This window comes from Podarcis melisellensis (genome assembly GCF_964234715.1).
Source record: "Podarcis melisellensis genome assembly, chromosome: 15".
In the NCBI taxonomy this organism is placed as follows: domain Eukaryota; kingdom Metazoa; phylum Chordata; class Lepidosauria; order Squamata; family Lacertidae; genus Podarcis; species Podarcis melisellensis.
Genome location: NC_138532.1, coordinates 33,497,153 through 33,520,844, shown reverse-complemented (window position 1 = coordinate 33,520,844; position 23,692 = coordinate 33,497,153). Strand labels below are relative to the sequence as shown.

General features: G+C 47.5%; 1 protein-coding gene across 1 annotated transcript in view; it reads left to right on the top strand.

The window, feature by feature from the left end:
* The window catches only part of MYBBP1A (MYB binding protein 1a), a 52,101-nt gene that overhangs the window by 9,751 nt on the left and 18,658 nt on the right, over positions 1 to 23,692 (top strand). Inside the window, exons 10-23 of the mRNA XM_081890187.1 lie at positions 52 to 168; positions 1,368 to 1,493; positions 3,183 to 3,389; positions 4,456 to 4,564; positions 9,663 to 9,759; positions 10,956 to 11,110; positions 12,625 to 12,714; positions 13,019 to 13,195; positions 14,154 to 14,318; positions 16,787 to 16,944; positions 18,437 to 18,571; positions 20,345 to 20,465; positions 21,170 to 21,301; positions 21,753 to 21,821. Of these exons, the coding sequence (XP_081746313.1) occupies positions 52 to 168; positions 1,368 to 1,493; positions 3,183 to 3,389; positions 4,456 to 4,564; positions 9,663 to 9,759; positions 10,956 to 11,110; positions 12,625 to 12,714; positions 13,019 to 13,195; positions 14,154 to 14,318; positions 16,787 to 16,944; positions 18,437 to 18,571; positions 20,345 to 20,465; positions 21,170 to 21,301; positions 21,753 to 21,821 (1,858 nt within the window). The remainder of the gene's footprint in view (positions 1 to 51; positions 169 to 1,367; positions 1,494 to 3,182; positions 3,390 to 4,455; positions 4,565 to 9,662; positions 9,760 to 10,955; positions 11,111 to 12,624; positions 12,715 to 13,018; positions 13,196 to 14,153; positions 14,319 to 16,786; positions 16,945 to 18,436; positions 18,572 to 20,344; positions 20,466 to 21,169; positions 21,302 to 21,752; positions 21,822 to 23,692) is intronic.

Sequence of the window (23,692 nt, the reverse complement as noted above, 5' to 3'; positions counted from 1 at the left end):
AAGGGTCTGCTTTAGTGGCTCATTACTTCCGATTGCTCTCTGTCGATGCAGGGAAATGACCCAGCACTGTGTGACGCGCCTGAGGAAATGGATCATAGCTCGGCTGGTTGGCCTTGTCGAGAACCCGCAGATCAAGAAGGGAGAAGAGTTTGTGACTGATGTGACCAGGTAGGAGGGACAAGATGGTTGACAGCGGCTTGCGCTGCCTGCTTGCTGAGGGAAGGGTTTGTTGTTCACTCGTGACAGGCCGAATACTCTAAACCAAAGAGCTGTACTGCTCACAACCTTTGTATGACCTTAGGCCGCAATCTGCACTATTCCTATAAAGCAGTGTTGTGCCACTTTAAACAGGGCTTCCCCCAAAGCTTTCTGGGAACTGCAGTTTGTTCAGGGTGTTCAGAGTTGCTAAGGAGCCTCTGTTTACCCTCACAGGGCTACAGTTCCCAGAGTGGTTTAATAGTCATTTCCTCTTCCTCCAAACCCTCCTCAAAAGCTCAGGTTTCTGTGAAATCTTCAATCCTCTCACTGGAATGAAGACCAAAGACACATAATTGAATAAAAGTACATATTCTTCCCTTTCCCAGACCTGTTTCCATTTTCCTCCAGATCCCATGTCAGAAGTTTAGCTTGTAAGGGAACGGGAGCTGGTCCTCTGGTACTTGATAGCGCAGTGTGTATGTTGATATTGCCAAGAGAGAAACTTAAGATCCTGCAAGACACGTTTGGCATTTACGATACTGGTTGCCACAATGCAAGCTAGATCTAGCTGAGATGTAGCCAGTGCTTATTTTCTAGAAAAATAGATGCTGCTACTCACTATGAAGTTTTTGCAGTAAGTGCCACACTTTTTAACAACAAAAAAGAGGTGCCGGTACTGTGTACCCTTGAGTAAAGGTACAAAGGTAAAGGACCCCTGGACGGTTGAGTCCAGTCAAAGGCGACTATGGGGTGTGATGCTCATCTTGCTTTCAGGCTGAGGGAGCCGGTGTTTGTTCACAGACAGCTTTCCGGGTCATGTGGCCAGCATGACTAAACCGCTTCTGGCACAATGAGTGCCAGAGTGTACAGAAATGCTGTTTACCTTCCCGTCGCAGTGGTACCTATTTATCACTTGCACTAGTGTGCTTCTGAACTGCTAGGTTGGCAGAAGACCCTTGAGTACCCCCTGAAAAAAAGCACTGGATGTAACAACCTGCCCCCCCCATCTAAATTTATTTGTCACAAACATGAGGACTGGAAACTTCTTTCCAGGTGAAAGTGGGTATTCTTGGCTTTCTAACTGAAGTGTCTCTAGAGTTGCAAATCATTTGGGAAGGCCGCTTTGTTTCAGCAGCCTGTATTAAGAAGTCGCTGTTGTCTTCTGCCAGGTTCTGCTTCTTTCACGCTTTTTTCAAGACCAAGAAACCGACCCCTGAGATAACTGAGACGAAAACCACACCATCGGTGCCCCTCAACGAGGCATCCCGCACAGCAGCCGCAAACTCATTTTTCAGGTATTCCCTTTGCTGCCTTGCTAGTTTTGAGCTCTGAAACTGTACATGACTCACAACCCCAGCACCTCAAGGACTGCCTCTCCCCATATGAATCAACCCAGACCTTGCAATCAGCATTCCTTGAGGCATTTCTCCATGTGCCGTCTCCTTGAGAGGCCTAGAGGGTGGCAGCACGAGAAGGGGCCTTTACCGTGGTGGCTCCCCGCTTGTGGAATGTTCTCCCCAGGGAGGCTCGTCTGTCAGCACCATTCTACATCTTTAGGCGTTAGGAAAAAACATTTTATTTTCCTCCAGGCCTTTGGCTCTCAGTTACCTGTGGCCTCGTTGAGTAGGTGGGATGTTTTAAGGTAAAGGTAAAGGTACCCCTGCCCGTACGGGCCAGTCTTGACAGACTCTAGGGTTGTGCGCCCATCTCACTTAAGAGGCCAGGGGCCAGCGCTGTCCGGAGACACTTCCGGGTCACATGGCCAGCGTGACAAGCTGCATCTGGCAAGCCAGCGCAGCACACGGAACGCCGTTTACCTTCCCGCTATAAAGCGGTACCTATTTATCTACTTGCACCCGGGGGTGCTTTCGAACTGCTAGGTTGGCAGGTGCTGGGAGCGCACCCCGCCGTGGGGATTCGAACCGCCGACCATGCGATCGGCAAGCCCTAGGCGCTGAGGTTTTACCCACAGCGCCACCCGCGTCCCAGGTGGGATGTTTTAATCCTTCCTTAAAAAAAAATAAGATTGCCATTTAGATTTTTCTTCGTTTTTCATTTTTTGTTTATGCCACCTTTTAATGTGTGTGTGTGTGATAGTTTATGTATGGCAAATGGCTTTGAATTAGCTTAGATGGTTGAGCTCTCAGTTATCTGTGGCCTCCTTGAACAAGCGGGCTGTTTCAACCCTTCCTTTTAGAAACAGGGTTGTTGTTTAGATATTCCTTTGTTGAGTGTCTAAGGCCAAAGCATAGGCAATAAAACCCCACCAGATGACACACAAGTGTTGTGGATCGTCCATCTCACTGGAAACACACAGTTCATATGTATTTTGCCCCTCCTTGATAGCCAAAGTCCATATGAAGACAGATGTGGATTTATTCCAGATTTTACATTGCTGGGCTATTGAAATCCTGGCTGCAGCTAGCATCCTTGTCAAAAGGTGTTTTTTTTAAGACATAATTTTTAATTGGTTTTCACATGTTTTTTCTTAAATTTTGGCTTCCCACCCTTACTTCCATGTTTTTATTCCTACCTTATACCTGCTGCTTTATCGGACATACAGTGGTACTTTGGGTTAAGAACTTAATTCGTTCCGGAGGTCCGTTCTTAACCTGAAACTGTTCTTAACCTGAGGTACCACTTTAGCTAATGGGGCCTCCTGCTGCTGCCGTGCCGCTGGAGCACGATTTCTGTTCTCACCCTGAAGCAAAGTTCTTAACCTGAGGTAATATTTTTGGGTTAGCGGAGGCTGTAACCTGAAGCGTATGTAACCTGAGCTACCACTGTACAACTATCCTCTATTTCACTTACCAATGTTTTCTTTCTATGTCAAAAGTTCTTTAGAGCGACAAGCTTTCACATTGTCGGTCCTCATATTCAGCAACGACAGCTGTTGAGGAAGCCTGATGTAACTATTTTTTGCATTTCTGCATATCCCAAATGGCGGTTCCTGCGTTCAGTTGCTGTTTTCTCTCTCCCTGCAGTTTGCTCCAGCACTTGAACACGATGCCTGCCCTGGGGGACTCGGCCAAAGCAGAAGAAATGAGGAAGAAGCACCTTCACGGCTTGACCGCCAGCGGGGACCCCTGGCTCTACCTCATCGTCCAGTACGCCAGTGCCCTCCTCTCTCACCAGGCCCACGTCACAGTTGTGGTCCCATTTAGCGATGAAGAGAAGCTTGCTTGGGACAGGTACGAGGCACTTAGAGCGGGGTGGGGAGCCTGTGGCCTTCCAGGTGTGGTTGGACTCTCTTCTCATTGGAGTAATAATAATAATAATAATAATAATAATAATAATAATAATTTATTATTTATACCCTGCCCATCTGGCTGAGTTTCCCCAGCCACTCTGGGCGGCTCCCAATCAAGTGTTAAAAACAGTACAGCATTAAATATTAAAAACTACCCTGAACAGGGCTGCCTTAAGAGGTCTTCTGAATGTCAGGCCGTTGTTTATCTCTTTGACATCTGATGGGAGGGCGTTCCACAGGGAGGGCGCCACTACAGAGAAGGCCCTCTGTCTGGTTCCCTGTAGCCTCACTTCTCGTAATGAGGGAACCGCCAGAAGGCCCTCGGCGCTGGATCTCAGTGTCCGGGCTGAACGATGGGGGTGGAGAAGCTCCTTCAGGTATACAGGACCGAGGCCATTTAGGGCTTTAAAGGTCAGCACCAACACTTTGAATCGTGCTCGGAAACGTACTGGGAGCCAATGCAGATCTCTCAGAACCAGGGTTATGTGGTCCCAGTGGCTACTCCCAGTCATCAGTCTAGCTGCCGCATTCTGGAATAATTGCAGTATCCGGGTCACCTTCAAGGGTAGCCCCACGTAGAGCGCGTTGCAGTAGTCCAAGCGGGAGATAACTAGAGCATGCACCACTCTGGCGAGACAGTCTGCAGGCTGGTAGGGTCTTAGTCTGCGTACCAGGTGGAGCTGGTAGACAGCTGCCCTGGACACAGAGTTAACCTGTGACTCCATGGACAGCTGTGAGTCCAAAATGACTCCCAGGCTGCGCACCTGGTCTTTCAGGGGCACAGTTACCCCATTCAGGACCAGGGAATCCCCCACACCCACCCGCTCCCTGCCTAGGGCCCAAGCTATTTTACCGCCCGAGGCAGAGGGACAAGTTGGTTCATTCCCCATTCTGTGTACAAAGTCTGACTAGACTGGCCTAGTCTCACCAAGCTCGGTTGGCTGGAGCAAGCAAATAACAAACGCAGAGCTGCGTGTCTTAGCCTGACCATTCTCTCCCCATCACAGAATGCTCCAGACGGTGGAAACCTTGCGGAAGAGAGAGAAGAAAAGTCAAAACCTGAAGTCCTCCGCTTTCCAACACCTCCTGCTGTTAGTTGGCATTCACCTCTTCAAGGTAATATCCAGTGCGCTGGAAGCGGCTGTTTTGGGTGAGGCTTTGAATATGGCTGTGGCCATAATCCCTGAGCCAATAATGATGAAGATAATAATGGAAGGGGAGAGATATTTTGCAAAGGGCTGCCAGGGCTTGTCTTGGGAAGGGCACTATTGGGTCTACAGTGGTACCTTGGTTCTCAAACTTAATCCCTTCTGGAAGTCCGCTCCAAAGCCAAAGCGTTCCAAAACCAAGACACGCTTTCCCATAGAAAGTAATGCAAAATGGATTAATTCGTTCCAGACTTTAAAAAACAACTCCTAAAACAGTAATTTAACATGAATTTTACTATCTAACGAGACCATTGATCGATAAAATGTAAGCAATAATCAATGTACTGTAGTGTAAAATAGTAAGACAGTATTGTAGATGATAACAATTAAAAAATAATATTTCTTACCTGCATTGATGATAGTCATTGTTTGGATGGCGGGGGGGAGGGGGCTTTTATCCATTTCCGCAGTCACACAATCAATCAATCAATCAATCAATCAATCAGTAGCTGAACTGGGTTCCACACAGTCACAAAAACAAATTACCGTATTTTTCGCACCATAGGACGCACTTTTTCCCTCCTAAAAAGCAAGGGAAAATGTGTGTGCGTCCTATGGAGCGAATGCAGGCTTTGGCTGAAGCCTGGAGAGCGAGAGGGGTCGGTGCGCACCGACCCCTCTCGCTCTCCAGGCTTCAGGAAGCTATCCGCTAGGAGTGGGAGACCCAGCTCTCCCACTGCTAGCGGACCGCTGCATTAATCCCGAAGCTTGGGGCGTGCGGAGCTCAGCGCGCCCCAAGCTTCTGGGTGCCGGCAAGGTCTCTGCTAGCCCTGGGAGAGCCCCGCGACGTCGCCCGGCTCTCCCACCGCTAGCGGAGCGCTGCATTAATCCCGAAGCTTGGGGTGTGCGGAGCTCAGCGCGCCCCAAGCTTCTGGGTGCCGGCAAGGTCTCCGCTAGCCCTGGGAGAGCCCCGCGACGTCGCCCGGCTCTCCCAGGGCTAGCGGACCACTGCGCTAATCCAGAAGCTTGGGGCGTGCGGAGCTCAGCGCGCCCCAAGCTTCTGGGTGCCGGCAAGGTCTCCGCTAGCCCTGGGAGAGCCCCGCGACGTCGCGCGGCTCTCCCAAGGCTAGCGGACCACTGCGCTAATCCAGAAGCTTGGGGCGTGCAGAGCTCAGCGCGCCCCAAGCTTCTGGGTGCCGGCAAGGTCTCCGCTAGCCCTGGGAGAGCCCCGCGACGTCGCGCGGCTCTCCCAGGGCTAGCGGACCACTGCGCTAATCCAGAAGCTTGGGGCGTGCGGAGCTCAGCGCGCCCCAAGCTTCTGGGTGCCGGCAAGGCCTCCGCTAGCCCTGGGAGAGCCCCGCGACGTCGCCCGGCTCTCCCAGGGCTAGCGGACCACTGCGCTAATCCAGAAGCTTGGGGCGTGCAGAGCTCAGCGCGCCCCAAGCTTCTGGGTGCCGGCAAGGTCTCCGCTAGCCCTGGGAGAGCCCCGCGACGTCGCCCGGCTCTCCCAGGGCTAGCGGACCACTGCGCTAATCCAGAAGCTTGGGGCGTGCGGAGCTCAGCGCGCCCCAAGCTTCTGGGTGCCGGCAAGGTCTCCGCTAGCCCTGGGAGAGCCCCGCGACGGCTAGCAGAGACCTTGCCGGCGGCCAGAAGCTTGGGGCGCGCTGAGCTCCGCACGCCCCAAGCTTCGGGATTAGCGCTCCGCTAGCCGTGTCTAGGCTGCGGATAGCAGCCTGCTTCCCGGAGCGTCGGGCGCCCTGAAAGCAGAGCTCCCGGCGCTTCGGGAACACACCCGCAGCGTGGGGACCCTTGCAGGAGCTCCCCGCAAGGCTCCCCACGCTGCGGGTAGCAGCCTGCCGCCCGGCGGGTGGGGCGCCCTGAAGCAGAGCGCCCCTCGCGCCAGGCATACATCCGCAGCTTGGGGAGCCCTGCAGCAGTTCCTCACAGGGCTCCCCACGCTGCGGATAGCAGCCTGCTTCCCGGAGCGTCGGGCGCCCTGAAAGCAGAGCGCCCGGCACTTCAGGAACACATCCGCTGCGTGGAGAGCCTTGCAGGAGTTCCCCTCAAGGCTCCCCACGCTGCGGATAGCAGCCTGCCGCCCGGCGCGAGGGGCGCCCTGAAGCAGAGCGCCCCTCGCGCCGGGCAGACATCTGCAGCGTGCAGAGCCCTGCAGCAGTTCCTCACAGGGCTCCCCACGCTGCGGATAGCAGCCTGCTTCCCGGAGCGTCGGGCGCCCTGAAAGCAGAGTGCCTGGCGCTTCGGGAACACATCCGCTGCGTGGAGAGCCTTGCAGGAGTTCCCCGCAAGGCTCCCCAAGCTGCGGATAGCAGCCTGCCGCCCGGCGGGTGGGGCGCCCTAAAGCAGAGCGCCCCTCACGCCAGGCATACATCCGCAGCGTGGGGAGCCCTGCAGCAGTTCCCCGCAAGGCTCCCCAAGCTGCGGATAGCAGCCTGCCGCCCGGCGGGTGGGGCGCCCTGAAGCAGAGCGCCCCGCGCGCTAGGCAGACATCAGCCAGCCCCACAAGCTCGGGGGACAGCAGGGAGGCGCAGCGCCACTATCCCGCTGTTCCTCGACCTGGTTTGGTTTCCCTGACCTGCTTTTGGGGGGGAAATAAAGGGAAAATTTTTTTCCTTTATTTCCCCCCCAAAAAACTAGGCGCGTCCTATGGTCCGGTGCGTCCAATCGTGCGAAAAATACGGTAACTGAAAAAGCCTCAAAAACAAAAATGCAAAATAAAAAGCAAAAACAAAAGCCCCAAATAGAGTGGTACCTTGGTTCTCAAACTTAATCCGTTCCGGAAGTCAGTTTGACTTCCAAAATGTTTGAAAACCAAGGTGCGGCGTCTAATTGGTGTAGGGCACCCGGAAACAATAGCCGGCAGCCGCATCGGATGTTCGGCTTCTGGAAAAGGTTTGAAAACTAGAACACTTCCAGGTTTTTGGTGTTTGAGAACCAGGGCGTTTGAGAACCAAGGTACCACTGTATATAGTTCAGTGTTGCCTACACTGACTGGCAGTGGCCCTCCAGGGTTTCACAAGCAGGGGTCTCTCCCAGGCCCTAGCTGGAGATGCTGTGGCTTGAATCTGGGAATATATTTTTTTACATAGAAAGCTGTGCTCTGCTGCTGAGTCGCAGCCTCTCCAAAGTGGGGAGCAAACAGAGACCTGTCTATCTCCCTGGCAACTCCATCCTTTCAGGCAGCGCTACAGGGGTCCCCTCTTTTATTAATAAATATTATTGCATTTACACCTCAAGGAGCTCAAGGTGGTGTACATGGTTGTCTCCCTATTATTATTCTCACAACAACCTCATCTGTTCAGGCCCAGGATCTTCTCTCTTCGATTCCAGAGCCTTACTGTTTAAATACCTGGAAACGGCAGAAGGAAAGCCTGCCTCTGAGCATGTTCAGAGTGCAGTCCCAGCACCCAATGATTAGTTCTTTAAAAATTCATTGGCTTGCTTACTGTATGCCTCACAAACGCGACATGATAAAACCAGATCAGAACACAGTATGGAAAGATGAATTGCTATTTTGCAGGAAATGGTAAACAGAACAATGTATTTTGCAACAAATGGTGTAGCAAAACAATCCTGCGGATTTGGCAGGGAGAAAGAGACCAGGGATATGCTTGTTGGCCCATGGAATAAAAAAAATAAATAAATCAAAAAGCAAGCAGGCAAACCCAGGAATTGCAAGTGCAGGGTTTGAGCATGAGTTCTAGTGTATTTCTGTACCTGCACAATTTTTATTTATTTTAGCAAACCACTGCTTTGTCTTTCAAAAATAAGAAGTTTACAAAAATTATCAATAAGAAACAGAGAATTAAATACATGCAAAGGATGGCTACAATCATCAGTTGCTAAAAAGAAACAGAACATGTAACTTCTGCATGTGTGGATAGACTTCCTTACAGAAAAAGTGTTTAAGCAGACGCCGAAAACAGAACGACGAAGACACCTGTCTGATGTCAATCAGTAGGGGGTTCCAAAGTGTGGGTGCTGCCACACTAATTCAAAAGATGAGTCTCTTACAAGTGCAGAGCAAGTATTATGTGTCAACTGTAGCAAGTGAACTGCAGGATCATTGCAGAATGCCCTGAGGATGGGCTCCTGGTTGCAAAATGCCTGGTGGGGTAGTGTGATGGCTTGTGAATGCTCTCCGCAAGAAATGCCTTTGCTCACTCAGAGATACATATATACAGTCTTTATTTTACATATGTACCGTATTTTTTGCTCTATAAGACTCACTTTTTCCCTCCTAAAAGTAAAGGGAAATGTGTGTGCGTCTTATGGAGCGAATGCAGGCTGCGCAGCTATCCCAGAAGCCAGAACAGCAAGAGGGATTGCAGCTTTCACTGCTCAGCGATCACTCTTGCTGTTCTGGCTTCTGAGATTCAGAATTTTTTTTCTTGTTTTCCTCCTCCAAAAACTAGGTGCGTCTTGTGGTCTGGTGCGTCTTATAGAGCGAAAAATACGGTGCAAGCAGCATGTTACAATCATGCATCTGAATCCTCCTGCTCAGATTCTTGGAGTGCCTTACGCCCACCCCTTCTTCAACAGAAAAGGCGTGGAATTTTCATGTGATGTCTCTGTCCCCTCCTCTTTAACACTCTCCTTTCCTTGGCAGACATAACAGGCATTGTTTCACTGTCTGTGCCAGAACTTCCTGTGGGGAGTTGAGGCTCTGGTCCAACATCTGTGAGCTGTCCCTCCTCCTGGCTTTCCCTTCTTTCCTCCACCGCCACTTCCCGCCCCCCTTCCTCTGCCTGTCTCTTCTCCTCCCCTTCATTCCCCGTCAATACCATGACAGGTAGGGCTATGGAATGCCAATTTTAGGAAATGGGAGCACCACTGGAACATAGGAACACTGAAGCTCTTTCCCACCAGAAAGTCTCCCATCCCAACCTACTTTGCACCAACCTTGCATGCTGCCCTGAGTGACTTTGGAGAAAGACAGGATAAATACATAGGGACGATGATAATGACAACATTTGACTCCTTTTTTCTTTCTTTCTCTTTTGGTTCCCTCCGCCTCTCGCTTCCTCACTCGATTCTCGCCCCACTAGTCTCCTGCAGAGTGTGTGAACCTTCTGAGTGACCTGCAGAATTGCACCCAGAGAGCCTTTGGAGAGAAACCCAAGAAGAAAAAGACAGCGGCTGCTGGTGAGTCTCTGTTCACAGCCTGATTTATCCACCACACCCTTGTAAATAAGCCCCTCATAGTTGCTGGCCTGATATTTATCGATTTATATAATAAATAACAGGAGACTATAGGCATATGTAGGTGTGAAGGCAGAGAAAGACCAGAGAAGGGCAAACTTGCTCTTTTTTCTGTCTGTCTGTTTGGTGGGCCTCCAGATCCTATGCTAGTTCTACTCAAGAGTAGACCCATTGATTTTAACAGACATGACCAGGGTGGATTTGATTTAAATCACGATTTAAATCACTAGTCAGTAAGACTTGATTTAAATACCTATTATTATTATTATTATTTTTACAGAAAGACTCATTCTTGCTGGTATAACCTTAATATTTACAACAGATGAGGGTTTCATTTTTGGAATAATTTTCAGAGTAGTTTTTACAGTTTTTATATGAAAAACTACTGATTTGGTTATACAATTAGAAAAACATAGACAGATAATCATGAAATTATTGTGAGGTTTAATAAGTTAATGGTTTATATCTGGACCACTTTTCTGCTGTCCTTTATTCTAAGGAGAAAAATAATTATTTCCTTAATAACAATTTATTTAACTAAAACAATAACATAGCAGATGTATCCATGATTGTTAACTGTTGTGGTTAAACCATTTAAAAAAAAAAAAGAAAACTTAGACTGAGTTTTAGCACACATGAAAAACCAAGAAATCCTTATTTATTTATGAAATAGCCTTAGGACTATAATGAAACTTAAATAGAAAACTATCTTTAGAAAGATTTTTCCTCCAAAACCATTTTATTTTATAAATAGATTTTTTTTAATTTATTTTAAAAAAATCATTGATTTTTATCCACCCTGGACATGACTAACTTCGGTCCATCAGTGGGTCTATTCTGAGTAAAACGTGGCTGGATGTAGGCCCTAGGCAGCCTTTGGCCTTCTAGATTGCTGCAAGTTTCAGCAATGGCTGAGGCATGATGGGAGTTGTAGTTCAACAACACCTTGAGGGCCAAGGCTGTTGACAGCATTTGGATGCGCAGGAGGGATTGTGTTGCAGCCCAATTCCCTCCTCCACCAGCCCACCCATGTGCAGCTCCTTGTCTCTTGCTAGCAGGATGAAAGGCAGGCTGGATTTGCTGACCAGGCCAGTGTTGGGAGGCATTCAGGCTTTCCCTGTGTGTTTTTCTCCACTCAGGTGGCGAAGAAGAGCCGGAATGGGTGGAGGTGATCATCGAAGTCCTCCTTTCCCTCCTGGCCCAGTCCAGCGGGCTCATCCGACGGGTCTGCAAAAGTGTCTTTGGGCTCGTCTGTCAGCACATGACGAAGGGCGCCCTGCAGCTCATCCTAGACGTGAGTAGCCTGTGGCTGTCCAGAGCAGGAACGGTGACATTCTCACCCTCCGGGGCCGTGTGCTCTTGGGGGAAAGTGGTTGGGAGCCACATCCCAGCGGTGGGGAGAGTCAGAGCTGGGTGAGGTTAAAGTGTGCGTGTGGGGGGGGGGAGTCATGTTCATTTAAAGCGCTAGGATACAGCCGCCCCCCCAATAATCCTGGGAACTGTAGTGTGTTAAGGTTGCCGAGACCTGTATTCCCACAGAGCTACAATTCCCAGAGTTTGCACCACTCTGGGAATTGCAGCTCTCTGAGAGGAATAAGGAGTCTCCTGACAAGGCCCAGCATCTCCTCCCGACCTCAGGCCTGTGGGGCTTCAACCCCAGTAGAAAAACACTTCCACACTTCTGCTTTTGACGATGGCTGTCATTGAATTCTACTCAATATTGACCCAGAGCAGAACCCCGATGTATAGTTAGCAGAGTAAAAACATAAACACATTTGGTCACAAATACATTCTGGATTGGCACTGTCCATAAGAAATCCAGTTGCAGCAGACTTGACTTAACTTACAATAACTTAAAATAAGACTAAACCTTAACACTATACAGTGGTACCTCAGGATGCGAACGGGATCCGTTCTGGAGCTCCATTCGCATCCTGAATAGAACGTAAGATGCGTCTGTGAGTCTGCACATGCACAGATCGTGTTTCGCTGCTTCCGCGCATGCGTGTGATGTCATTTTGACCGCATGCGCGAGTGGCGAAACCCGGAAGTAACATGCTCCGTTACTTCTGGGTCACCGCGGAGCGCAACCCGAAAATACCGTATTTTTGCTCTATAGGACACACCTAGTTTTTGGAGGAGGAAAACAAGCAAAAAAATATTCTGAATCCCAGAAGCCAGAACAGCAAGAGGGATTGCTGCACAGCAATCCCTCTTGCTGTTCTGGCTTCTGGGATAGCTGCACAGCCTGCATTCGCTCCATAAGACACACACACATTTCCCCTTACTTTTTAGGAGGGAAAAAGTGAGTCTTATAGAGCAAAAAATACGGTACTTACCCTGAAGCATATTTATCTCGAGGTATGACTGTATACAGAACACGACAGCAGAAGAAAGAGAGGTAGAAAGGGAAAGTGAGACCCAGGCCTTACTTTTATAGTCAGACAGAAAAAGAGAAGAGAACCAGTTCAAAGCAGCTGTACTCAGCTTCTCTGAAGGTATAACCCAAACATCACGAACCTTCTGCTTGTTTCTTTCACACAGAGCAGCTTCCAGAACCCTCTTGAATTAAGTAGGATAGGAAAGATCTCTACACATCAGATCAATGCTTTCTGTACCAAGAAATGCAAACTGACAATGGCAGCCCTGTGCCACAGCAAATACATGTTTTGGGAGAGCCACTCCTTTGTGCATGTGAGAGAAGGGGCACATCTTTGTCAATATGCCGCCTGCAACTTAAGTTTGAGCGTCAGTACTGACCACCTGTGTAAAATATATATGTGTAAAATGTACATATTTCTTCTCAAGGTTCTCGACCCACAGCATGACCAGGATGAAGAGAACGCTGTCGTCGTGATGGAAGAAACTAAAAAGAAGAAATCTTTGCCGGAAGATGTGGTAACTGCTACCAAATTTGTTATAATAGTGCCTTTAGCCCTGGAGCGTCACTAAGGCCACTTTCCCCCTTTGCATTTTAGGACTGTGTCTAATAAACTGTGTAAAATGTTGGCAACCACTGTTGTGACTTCAGGCTAAGCCTTCTGACGTTCCTGAGCCGCTGTATTTGCATATAAAATAAGACCGAATGGCAAAAGGAGCGATTTTGAGCACTTTTAGCTTGATGCAGGATTTTTCTAAGGACTGAGATTTGCCAAGTCTTGGATTCCCGATAAACTGAGTTGAATTTCCTCTTTCTCGGCAGAGCGAAGAGGATGATGGTGAGGAGAGTTCTTCTGAAGGAGACGACAGCTCTGAGGACGATGAGAGTGAAGGGGAGGAAAAGGAGGCTTCGGAGACGGATAACGAAGATGAGAACGTTGAGGCTGACGAGAAATTCCGCGCCATGCTGCGAGGAGTTCTGCAAGCTGGGAATGCACTGGTAAGTGCCGCAGGAGGTGAGGGCAAGGTGTTGAAGGCTTAGCAATGTGGCACTGTCTTATTTTTTTAAAATAAATATTTATTTGGTTTTTCAGATTAAAATTTTACAGTCATAAAAACAAGATTCCAAGGAATCTCCTGGACTTCCATCCTCCCCTTTGTGGGTCCTATTATTAATCCTTTCTTCCTGAATCTTTTATGATGATCCAAATCTTTTCCATCTCCATTGTATCCAGAATGCAGCATTAAACTAGAAGTGATACAGTGGTACCTCGCAAGACGAAATTAATTTGTTCTGCGAGTTTTTTCGTCTTGCGATTTTTTCGTCTTGCGAAGCACGGATTCCCTGGGTATTAACGGTTTTAAGAAAAAGGAAACAAACTCGCAAGCCCATAGGGAAATTCGTCTTGCGAAGCAACTCAAAAAACGAAAAACTCTTTCGTCTTGCGAGTTTTTCGTCTTGCGAGGCATTCGTCTTGCGAGGTACCACTGGATTCCAATCCCACTAACCATTTTAACTGTTTACAATGGTCTTCAAGATGAGTTATAAATTTTCCCCATTCCCCTTATTAAAATTTTGGTCTTCCTGATTTCTGATTCTTCCGGTCATTTTAGCCATTTTGGCATAGTCCATCAACTTGATCAGCCATTCTTCTCTGCTAGGGTCTTTATCTTCTTTCCATCTCTGGGCCAATAATGTGGCCCTGTCTTCTGCGCTGAGGGAACCCCGAGTTTTGTGGGGAAGAGAGCTGAATTCTACAGCTTGGAAACCCATTGGGTTTTCCTTCCTGGAGTTGACCCACTAAAACTGGATGGAATTGACTGACCCTAATCTGTCAGTTCCAGTGTTTCTACTCTGGGTCAAACCTAGTTGGGTACAACCCAAACAGTGGCATAGGACCAGCACTGGGCACAAAACTTTAAAACACACACACATTTTTAATATTTAAAAATCCCAGGGTGGCGATGACAGTGACGAGGACGTTGATGACGAAACCATGATGTCCTTGGACGAGAACCTGTCGGCCCTCTTTGCCGAGCAGAAGAAGCGCATCCAAGCCAAGAAGGACGAGAAGGAAAAGATGCGCAAGGAGAAAATATTACGCCGGGAATTCAAGATCAAGGTAGGAGGAGACGAGGTGTTGGCCCCAGGGGAGAGAAACCCTTTGAAATCGCAATAAACGCAAAGCTATTGAGAGCTGGTTCAGATTGCTGCCTCCCAGTAACTTAAGCAGAGATAAAAATGAAATAGAAATGGATTCGTTGCCCCTGGGTGTGTTTTCAGCCTGCATCTAGAAAACATTGCATTGAAAGATGGGTTAAAATTACTCTAATTGTAATAACATTCAAACCATGGGTTAGATCCTGGGTTTTTTATCTGACTTGTTCTGAAGCTGATAGCCAAAAGCAGTCTTTGAAGCATGAGTTTTTTTTATTATTTTAACCAGAGGTTTTCAACCTTTTTGAGCCCACGGCTCCCTTGACCAACTACAGTGGTACCTCGGGTTACAAATGCTTCAGGTTACATACTCTCCTAACCCAGAAATAGTACCTTGGGTTAAGAACTTTGTTTCAGGATGAGAATAGAAATCATGCAATGGTTGAAAGCCATTGATTTAAACATTTTCACCCCACTTTTCAAGGCGCAATATTCTCTTGGAGCGACGTAAGAAACAGCAAAACATAAAAATAGCACTACTGTAAAACAGTACATATATATAACAGCAGCTGAGCAGTAAAACCACAGGAGATTTGCAGACCTTTATGCTCTTGGAAAGGGACAGCATCTATTTTTGTTTTGATGTACGACTTACGGCACATACCATTTTTAATTTAGAACTGCTGTCCATCCCTCTGTGGCTGGATCTGAGGATGAGAGGATGCGGTTGGGTTTGGGATTGTTTTAATTGTGGCCTCCAGGGGTCAGCATAAGCTTGGGAAACAGTTTAGAGCATGTGAAATTCTGTTCGGTGGCAAGAATCCAAACTGGAGCAGTAGAGCCAATTACTGAGCTAGCTTCTGAGTTACACAGGTCTCTTCCCTGATGTTCCCTGAAAAAATAAGTGGATCAGGGAGGAAGAAGAGGAAAGGTCTTGTTCTTTAGCAACATGACAGAGGCCTTGACAGATGGCAGTGGAGGAACCCTTTTGCAGACTATTTTAGGCTGCGATCTTATACTCACTTACCTGGGAGTGAGGCCCATTAAAAACAACTGGGCTTCCTTCTGAGCATAAGTCACTTTGCGCAATTTGCAATGTGAGTTGCACTAAAGCTTAGTGGGAGTTGGGAGAACAAAGGGACATTCATGCAGCCGGATCTATGTGGTTAAATTGGGTGGGGCGCCCCAGGACTGGGGATCAGATGTGGCTCTCAGGAAACTCGCCAGGCTACACTCAAGGTGGTTTTTCCCCTGGCTCAATTGTGTCCTTCAACTCTGATAGCTCTTGACAGTGGTGTGTGTGTTTGTAGAAACCAGCTTGCTCTGCAAAAGGCAACATCTTACTTGCATTGCCCCACCCACTTTTGCTTCTGGCCCCGCCCACCAAGTGGCATGTGGCCCTCGGAAGCTTTCTCAAAATAGAGTGTGGCCCTCTGAATGACCAAGTCTCCCAGCCCCTGCTCTAACCACAGTAGCAGGTTATAGGAACGTCCTTCCTCGAGACCCTGGAGAGCTGTCGGTCAGAGCAAGCAGTGCTGGTCCAGGTGGACAGATAGGCTGTCCTGTCCCCATATACTGTAGTCATTCCTGTTGGCACAGCCCTAGACTTCTTGCAGGTGCACCCCTTCCTTGTTTCATCTCCGCCAAGCTAAGCAGTTGGCTCCTTACCTCTCTCGCCCTGACCTAGCCACTGTGATCCACATGACGGTCACCTCCAGACTGGATTATTGTAACTCGCTCTACATGGGGCTGCCCTTGAGACTGACCCAGAAACTCCAGCGGGTGCAGAATGCCGTGGTGAGACTCCTTACGGGGTCCTCGCTGCGAGATCACATTCACCCGGTGCTATACCAGCTGCACTGGCTCCCGGTGGAGTAAAGGATCAGGTTTAAGATACTGGTTTTAACCTTTAAAGCCCTATACAGCCTAGGACCCTCGTACCTACGGGACCGCCTCTCCTGGTATGTCCCACGGAGGACCTTACGGTCTTCCAACAAAAACATCTTGGAGGTCCTGGACCACAGGGAGGTTAGGCTGGCCTCAACCAGAGCCAGGGCTTTTTCGGCTGTGGCTCCAATCTGGTGGAACGCTCTGTCACAAGAGACTAGGGCCCTGCAGGACTTGACATCTTTCCGCAGGGCCTGCAAGACAGAGCTGTTCCACCAGGCCTTTGGCCAGGGCACAGCCTGACCCCCTCTTTTGGCAATCCTCACAGAACTCGAGCTCAGTGGTTGCCATTAACCTGATTTGAACTGATTTTATATTGAACTGATTTTAGAATGTATTATTTTACTGTTGTTAGCCGCACTGTGCCCGGCTTTGGCTGGGGAGGGCGGGATATAAATAAAATTTTATTATTATTATTCTCTGTCTCTGGAAAGCTTGTGTTGGCCTGAGTCCGACACATCTCCCTTCTGTCCCTCACATTTCCAGGTTCTAGATCTGGTCGAGGTGTTCCTGTCGAAGCAGCCAGAGAACCCCCTCGTGTTCACCATCATCGACCCTCTCCTCTCCGTGATCGAGCAGAGCATGAGCAGCGAGTCCGACAAGCAGGAGCAAGACTACCTCCGGAAGACGGCCGATATCTTCACGTGAGTTTGTGGCGAGGTTTCTTATTTGCTATTTCAATTTAGATAGCTCAGGCGGTAGAACAGAAGACTCTTAATCTCGGGGTTGTGGGTTTGAGCCCCACATTGGGCAAGAGGTTCCTGCATTGTAGGGGGTGCGACTAGTTGACCCCCCCCCCGGGTCCCTTCCAAGTCTAGGTTTCTGTGATTCTATATATATACCACTACAGTGGTACCTCGGGTTAAGTACTTAATTCGTTCCAGAGGTCCGTTCTTAACCTGAAACTGTTCTTAACCTGAAGCACCACTTTAGCTAATGGGGCCTCCTGCTGCCGCTGCGCTGCTGGAGCACGATTTCTGTTCTCATCCTGAAGCAAAGTTCTTAACCTGAAGCACTATTTCTGCGTTAGTGGAGTCTGTAACCTGAAGCGTATGTAACCTGAGGTACCACTGTGCTGACAAACCCCAAAGCAGTTTACAAGAACTTAATGCGTACAGTAAAAACCACATAAGAAGTTAAAAACAGACATCACATTATTATAGCTAGGAAGCGGCAAGCAGAATGTAAAATGGAAAAATGGTATAAAGAGGTGTGGGATATAGCTATTAATGATAAATTAACATGTGCCGTTAAGGTAAAAAGGTGAATATGCAGGAGAAATGATTTTGAGGAAATATGGTGGGTGTTTGTACAAACTGAAAAGGGTCACACCATTGCAAGAGATGAAATTTTGGGAGGTTGGATAGTTACAATGGAACAGTGTCGTGGGGGGGCACATTTTTATTCTTATTTATTTATGATTATTACTTTGTCAAAATAAAATAAACATTAAAACAGCAACACCACACAGACACAAAAACAGACATCAACAAAAGTATGTATTCCTCATTGGCTATGTACGTCTGATGGAATAGTAAGGTTTTCACCAGGTGTTGAAATGGAAGATGTCTTGCTCAGTTTTTCTACTGGCAGACCGTGATCTACCAGTCTTTCTTTGCCGTGCTGGAGTTTATTTCAAGTACCTTTGCTACATCTTTATCCAGAGGTGCAAAACGAACTGGGAGTTGCAGACCTCGTGTTTGCCTGTATGCATCTTGATGTGGATTCAGTCCACGTGGCATGGGAGGAAGATTTTCTTTTTCAGGCAGACCCCTGGATGTGAAACATTGTGTATCCAATGCCAGTCCTACTCAGAGTAGACCCATTGAAACTAACTTGAGTCCGTTAATTTCGATGGGTCAACCCCAAGAAAAATGTAGATGGATGTGACTCTATACCAGGATCTGCTGCAAAGAGAGAGCCTGCAGGTCTATAGTGTGTTCCTATCGGTGGTACAAAATTGTCCAGCCGTGCTCTCAAGTCAGCATTTTGAATGTTTTTAAGTAGCTGTGCTACTCGAACACTTTAGGTGTGGGGGGAAAGTGCAGTATACAGATTATGAATAAAACAAGAATGGTATCATACCGGTAGGGTTTCTTTGGTTTACTGACTGTGTTGTGTTCCCTTGGTTTTCAGGAACCACCTATGCAGATCCAAGCAGTACTGCAAAAACGTGGCCCCCATCCGGGAAGAACTGCACGCCCAGCTGGAGAGTCTGGTGAAAAGAGCTTGCAAGCAGAGCGACTCCTCTGTTGCCCTTTACTGCTTCAGGTGGGTCGTTTGGGCAGGTGTGTGGGTTTAACACACACACGCACACACACACACTTTATCTTCTCATTTAACACTGCAGTTGAAAGGGGTCTGGAACCCTGAGATTTTCAATGAAAAGCAAAACCCGTTTTTCTAAGTTTAAAAGACTTAAAGCAGGTTCCTAGTTCTCACGGTTTTGGAGGAAATCTGCAGAGGTATCTTCTTCTTCTTCATTTTTTATTATTATTATTATTATTATTATTATTATTATTATTATTATTATTAATGATTTGTGCCCTGTTCATCTGACTGGGTTACCCCAGCCACTCTGGGTGGTTTCCAACATATATAGCAACATATTAAAACATTAAACGTTAAAAAGGCTCCCTATACAGGGCTCTAAGAGAATGTCTTCTCCCATATATACCTGGCGGGTGTATAAACTATGCAAAGTAAATGTGTTTTGTTCTGCATAATTTATTCTGCTACACCAGTAGCCCAGTACAGGCACCTCCCCACTTATGCAGGGGTTACGTATAGTGTAATTGTTTAATAGCGGGGAATGCCATCTAAAAAGCCTGCAAACACCCTCTAAGCCTCTGGAAAGCCTTTTAAAAACCAGCAGCACTTACCAAACTGGCATGAATGGTGGCAGTGGCGGCTCTCAGTCTTCCTCACCACTGGAGGACTGTGTGAAAATGATGGCAAGGTAGGGGGGTAGACTGGTACCCCAAAGTTCCCGGCTGTGATTCAGAGGTAGACCGGTACCTCAAAGTGCTTGGCTCTTTCCGTACCATTTTCCTGCTCTTTTCAGACCATCAGTGCCCTTTTTGCAGTTTAAATTGATTTGTTCCATTTATTTCCTTGTGCCGTGCGTATACGCGGTCATGCGCTACTTGAACACGGGTATGTGTGGAGACGCCTGTTAGGTACTTAGTCTAAAAAAGAACAGAGTCAGAAAGAAGAAAAGGCTAGAAAAGGGAAGCGGGGGGGGGGGGGGAGAGAGAGAGAAATAAAATAAAGGAAAAAACTAAAGAAAAATTGAAAAGAGTAAAAGGACTTCCAGTTCTCTTCTGCAGTGACGTATTATATTCATTGCTTACAAATCCAACTATTTGGTCTTCTATAAACCAGTATTATTCCAATCCTCAAATCCTGATATTGCCAGTTCATTTTCACTCAAAAAGCCCATAAGAAGTTTCCAGTCTACAAATTGTTACATACAACAAGCACCAATGTTGGAATGAATGTTTGTTTATATTTTTCTTTGATTACTTACGTTACATAGTTTTTAAAACCAATAAAGCATTTAACGAGGGGGGGGGTAAGTTTCCAATCCTTAAGAGGTGTCAGTAACAATTTTTCTCTTAATTAAACATGTTAACTTTGCCATCTCAGCCAGATTCAATAATTTTACCAGTCATTCATCTATAGTGGGCAGGGCTTTCCATCTTTGTGCAGTCTCACGGCTGTAGTCTTATATCGGAGTATTCTTCTGTAGTCCTTTTCTAACTGTGTGCCCTTAGCCCTAAGAGAAGGAAGACGTGTGTATTATACAGGGTGCTGAAACCCCAACTCCTTGCCACTAGAAACCTATCCCTACCCCCTGCCTGGCATTTCTCACCCACAAGCCTATCCTCGCAGCCGTAATAAGGTCTAGAAACTTGCTTTTGAAAATGGAAAGGTGAGGTTCATGGAGGTTCTGAACCTAAAAGAGATTTCTGAGCTGGTGCAGCATGGCATGATACATACGGTTCTCCCTGACCCTTCTCTTGCGTATCGCTCTGCTTTTAGTGGGTCCCTGTACCTCTTCCGGGTATTGAAGGGGAACACGGCTGCTGAAGCTGCTCCACAGGTCGCTCAGCCGAAAAAGAAGCTGAAGAGCAGCGAAGGAAGTGGTGTGCCGACCGCTCAGGTGAGGAGGTCCTGCATTTCTGCATCTGTGTCAGTAAACTGCAGCCTGCATTCTGCTAGCATGGGGGCAATCCTGGCAGCCGCAGCAAATCCCACCCCCTGCCTTAGCCTCCTCCAATCAGAGGCTGGTGCAGGACTCTTCCTGAAATATATAGCAGTGGCAGATTTGTTCTCTGATCATTGTGTCACGAGGGAGGTGGCATCCACAGATTACAGTGGTACCTCGGTTTTTGAACGTCTCCGTTGACGAACATTTTGGATTTTGAACGCGCCTCAGAAGTTGAACATGCCATACGGCTTCCGTGTTGAGTTTTCTGTTTTGAGGCTTCCATACTGAGTTGTCGGTTTTCAAACGTTTTGGAACTCAAATGGACTTCCGGAATGGATTATGTTCGAAAACTGAGGTGCCACTGTATTTTTACTTTTATTAGTATTCTTTGTTTACCGCCCTATACCCAAAGGTCTCAGGATGAGTCACAAGATAAAATCACAATATAAAAACACAAAATACATAATCAGAGCAAAAACAACCCAGTAACACACACACCCTCTGACAGATTTTCAAAGGGCATTGGATGTCAATCAGCCAAAGGCCTGGTTAAAGAGGAACATGGGGAGAACATTCCACAAGCTGGGAGCCACTTCAGAAAAGGCCCCGTTCTTGTATTACTAAACAGTTACTCCTTTTGTGCCTTTTTCTCCTAGTCCCTTGCTGTCGGCAGCCTGGACCTGGACCGAGTGTCCGCTGTGTACAAGGAAGCGTTGAACCTGTTTTTGACAAAGCGCAAGAGCCCGCTGACAGGGCCCATGTTTCTCGACCTCTTTGAACGCCACCCGGTAAGTAGCGGAAGAGTCAGGTCTCGCATCCTTTCCCCACCACGTGGGCACACAAAATGCACATTGGTTGTCGATCTGTTTCCTGGGATCCAAGTGACGTCCCAGGAACGGAAGGGGTGTTCTGTTGTCAAAGCCTTCACAGGGTAGTTAGTCTTCTGTACCTCAGAATTTATGACACAACTCTCCGACCAGGGCCACATTCACACCATGAATTTAAATCACCACTTTCAACTGTCATGGCTACTGCCCTCCCCCAAAGAATTCTGGGAACTGTAGTTTAAGGGTTCTGAAGGTTGTTAGGGGAGCTTGATTTCCCTTTGCCGGCCAGATTTGGAGACCTGACAGGACTGTGGGCTGGAACTCCCACCCCTTGCTTGTCCTAAAACACCACTTGCGATCCTGGTGATGTGAGGCTCCACTAACTCTCAGGTCTCTTCTTTTTCCCTTGGAGATCATGTGCAACCAACTGATTGACACCATTGTCAAGTCGATCACAGAAGGCGCTCGGCAGCACCAGCAGGTAAGTGCAAAGGCAGCCAAACTGAGCGGGGTCTGGGGTGGAATTTACCTTTTGTGTTTGTGTATATCAGTGCAAAGGGACACAGGTGGTGCTGTGGGTTAAACCACAGAGCCTAGGACTTGCCAATCAGAAGTTTGGCGGTTTGAATCCCCGTGACGGGGTGAGCTCCCGTTGCTCTGTCCCTGCTCCTGCCAACCTAGCAGTTCGAAAGCACGTCAAAGTGCAAGTAGATAAATAGGTACCACTCCAGCGGGAAGGTAAATGGCATTTCTGTGTGCTGCTCTGGTTTCGCCAGAAGTGGCTTAGTCATGCTGGCCACATGATCCGGAAGCTGTACGCCGGTTCCCTCGGCCAATAAAGCGAGATGAGCGCGGCAACCCCAGAGTCGGCCACAACTGGACCTAATGGTCAGGGGTCCCTTTACCTTTACCTTTATATCAGTGCAAATGATGCGATGCCAGTGACTTATTATGTACGTTTAAGAGATTTTAAAAACCAATCACAGCTCCCTCTTTCCACGAATTCTCCCTCTCCTTCCTAGGTTTAACAGCAGCTTAGCGTTAACATCTTACAGCTATGCTAATTGCAATTAATGCTCATCAAGGTCCCCGAGTTTTAAGCAAGAAATAGGGGTGTGTGGTACATTTACTCCTGACCCTGACATATTTCTTCCTTTCCTGTTGGCAGTGTCGGGATTTGGCTTATCTTGTAAAATGGCCGACACTGCGATTTGTAATAAATAGCTTTGAATACATACTAGGTGGGAAAGCAAGCCTTGATGGGACTACTAATGGTTTGCCTCAGACGTCTGGTTCTCGCAGAGGGAGGTTTTGCCCATTCCAATAGTTATAATTACTTGTGAGGCAGGAATGTGTCTAGAATATGAAGTGGTGCGAGGAAATTGCCTTGGTGTTTCCCTCTCGGTTTTCTTCCCTTTTCTGTTTTTTCCTGTGGGTCATTGAGCTTCCTACCATTGTCAGCCTGACATTGTTTATAAGCATCGAACTCTTACCTCCCAAATTCCAGACTGAAACATGCACAGAAATGAGGCTGAATTTCCTTCGTCTCACACACACAAGCGCACACACTCTAATGCGGTTCTGATCTTATTGCTGTGACAATTTCCCCCCTCAGGGAAATTGACCTTCAAAATGGCTTCCTCAAGTTGTTTATCCCTGAATGAAGGGGATTTCTGATTGTGTGTGTGTGTGTGTGTGAGAGAGAGAGGGCTCATTTATTTCCTTTTTCTCCTGGATGAAATTTATCTCTGTATGACTTAGCTACCTATGAGTATCCCCTGAGTTTAAAGCAAGATAATGGCTTTAAACTCAGGCAAAGTCTCTACATAGCTCCATCCTTATTTCAGACATTGTGATGTATCGGTATATCACGATGTTTAGCTGGTGACATACCACAATGTTGAAAACTAGATGTAGCCCAGCCCTAATATGAGCACAATAATAAATTAAAATAAAACAAAATAAGATGGAGCAGAGTCTGTCTGATTATTTTTTAAAGAGGCGATTTATGTTCTAGGCTGCTTCTGCAGCCTTGAGACTCTTTGATTTGCCAGGATAAAAAAAGCAACCCCCCCCCAAAAAACCCCCAGCAACTAAAAACTACACTCCAGCACATGGCGTCTTATGACTAATGTACAGCATGGCATTAAAAGAGGGGGGAAAGACGCCTCTCGTGAGTGCTCACTTCTGCCCACACCGGCAGTGAAGTGATGACTCAGTTGCACGAACGCATGTGAAGTTGAATGCCTTCACCATAGATGTTTTTCAGCAGGTGGTAAAGGGAGAATTAATCAAGGAACATTTTGCATAAAGAATGAGAGGCAATAAAATGTTTTTTCTTTTCAAAGAAAA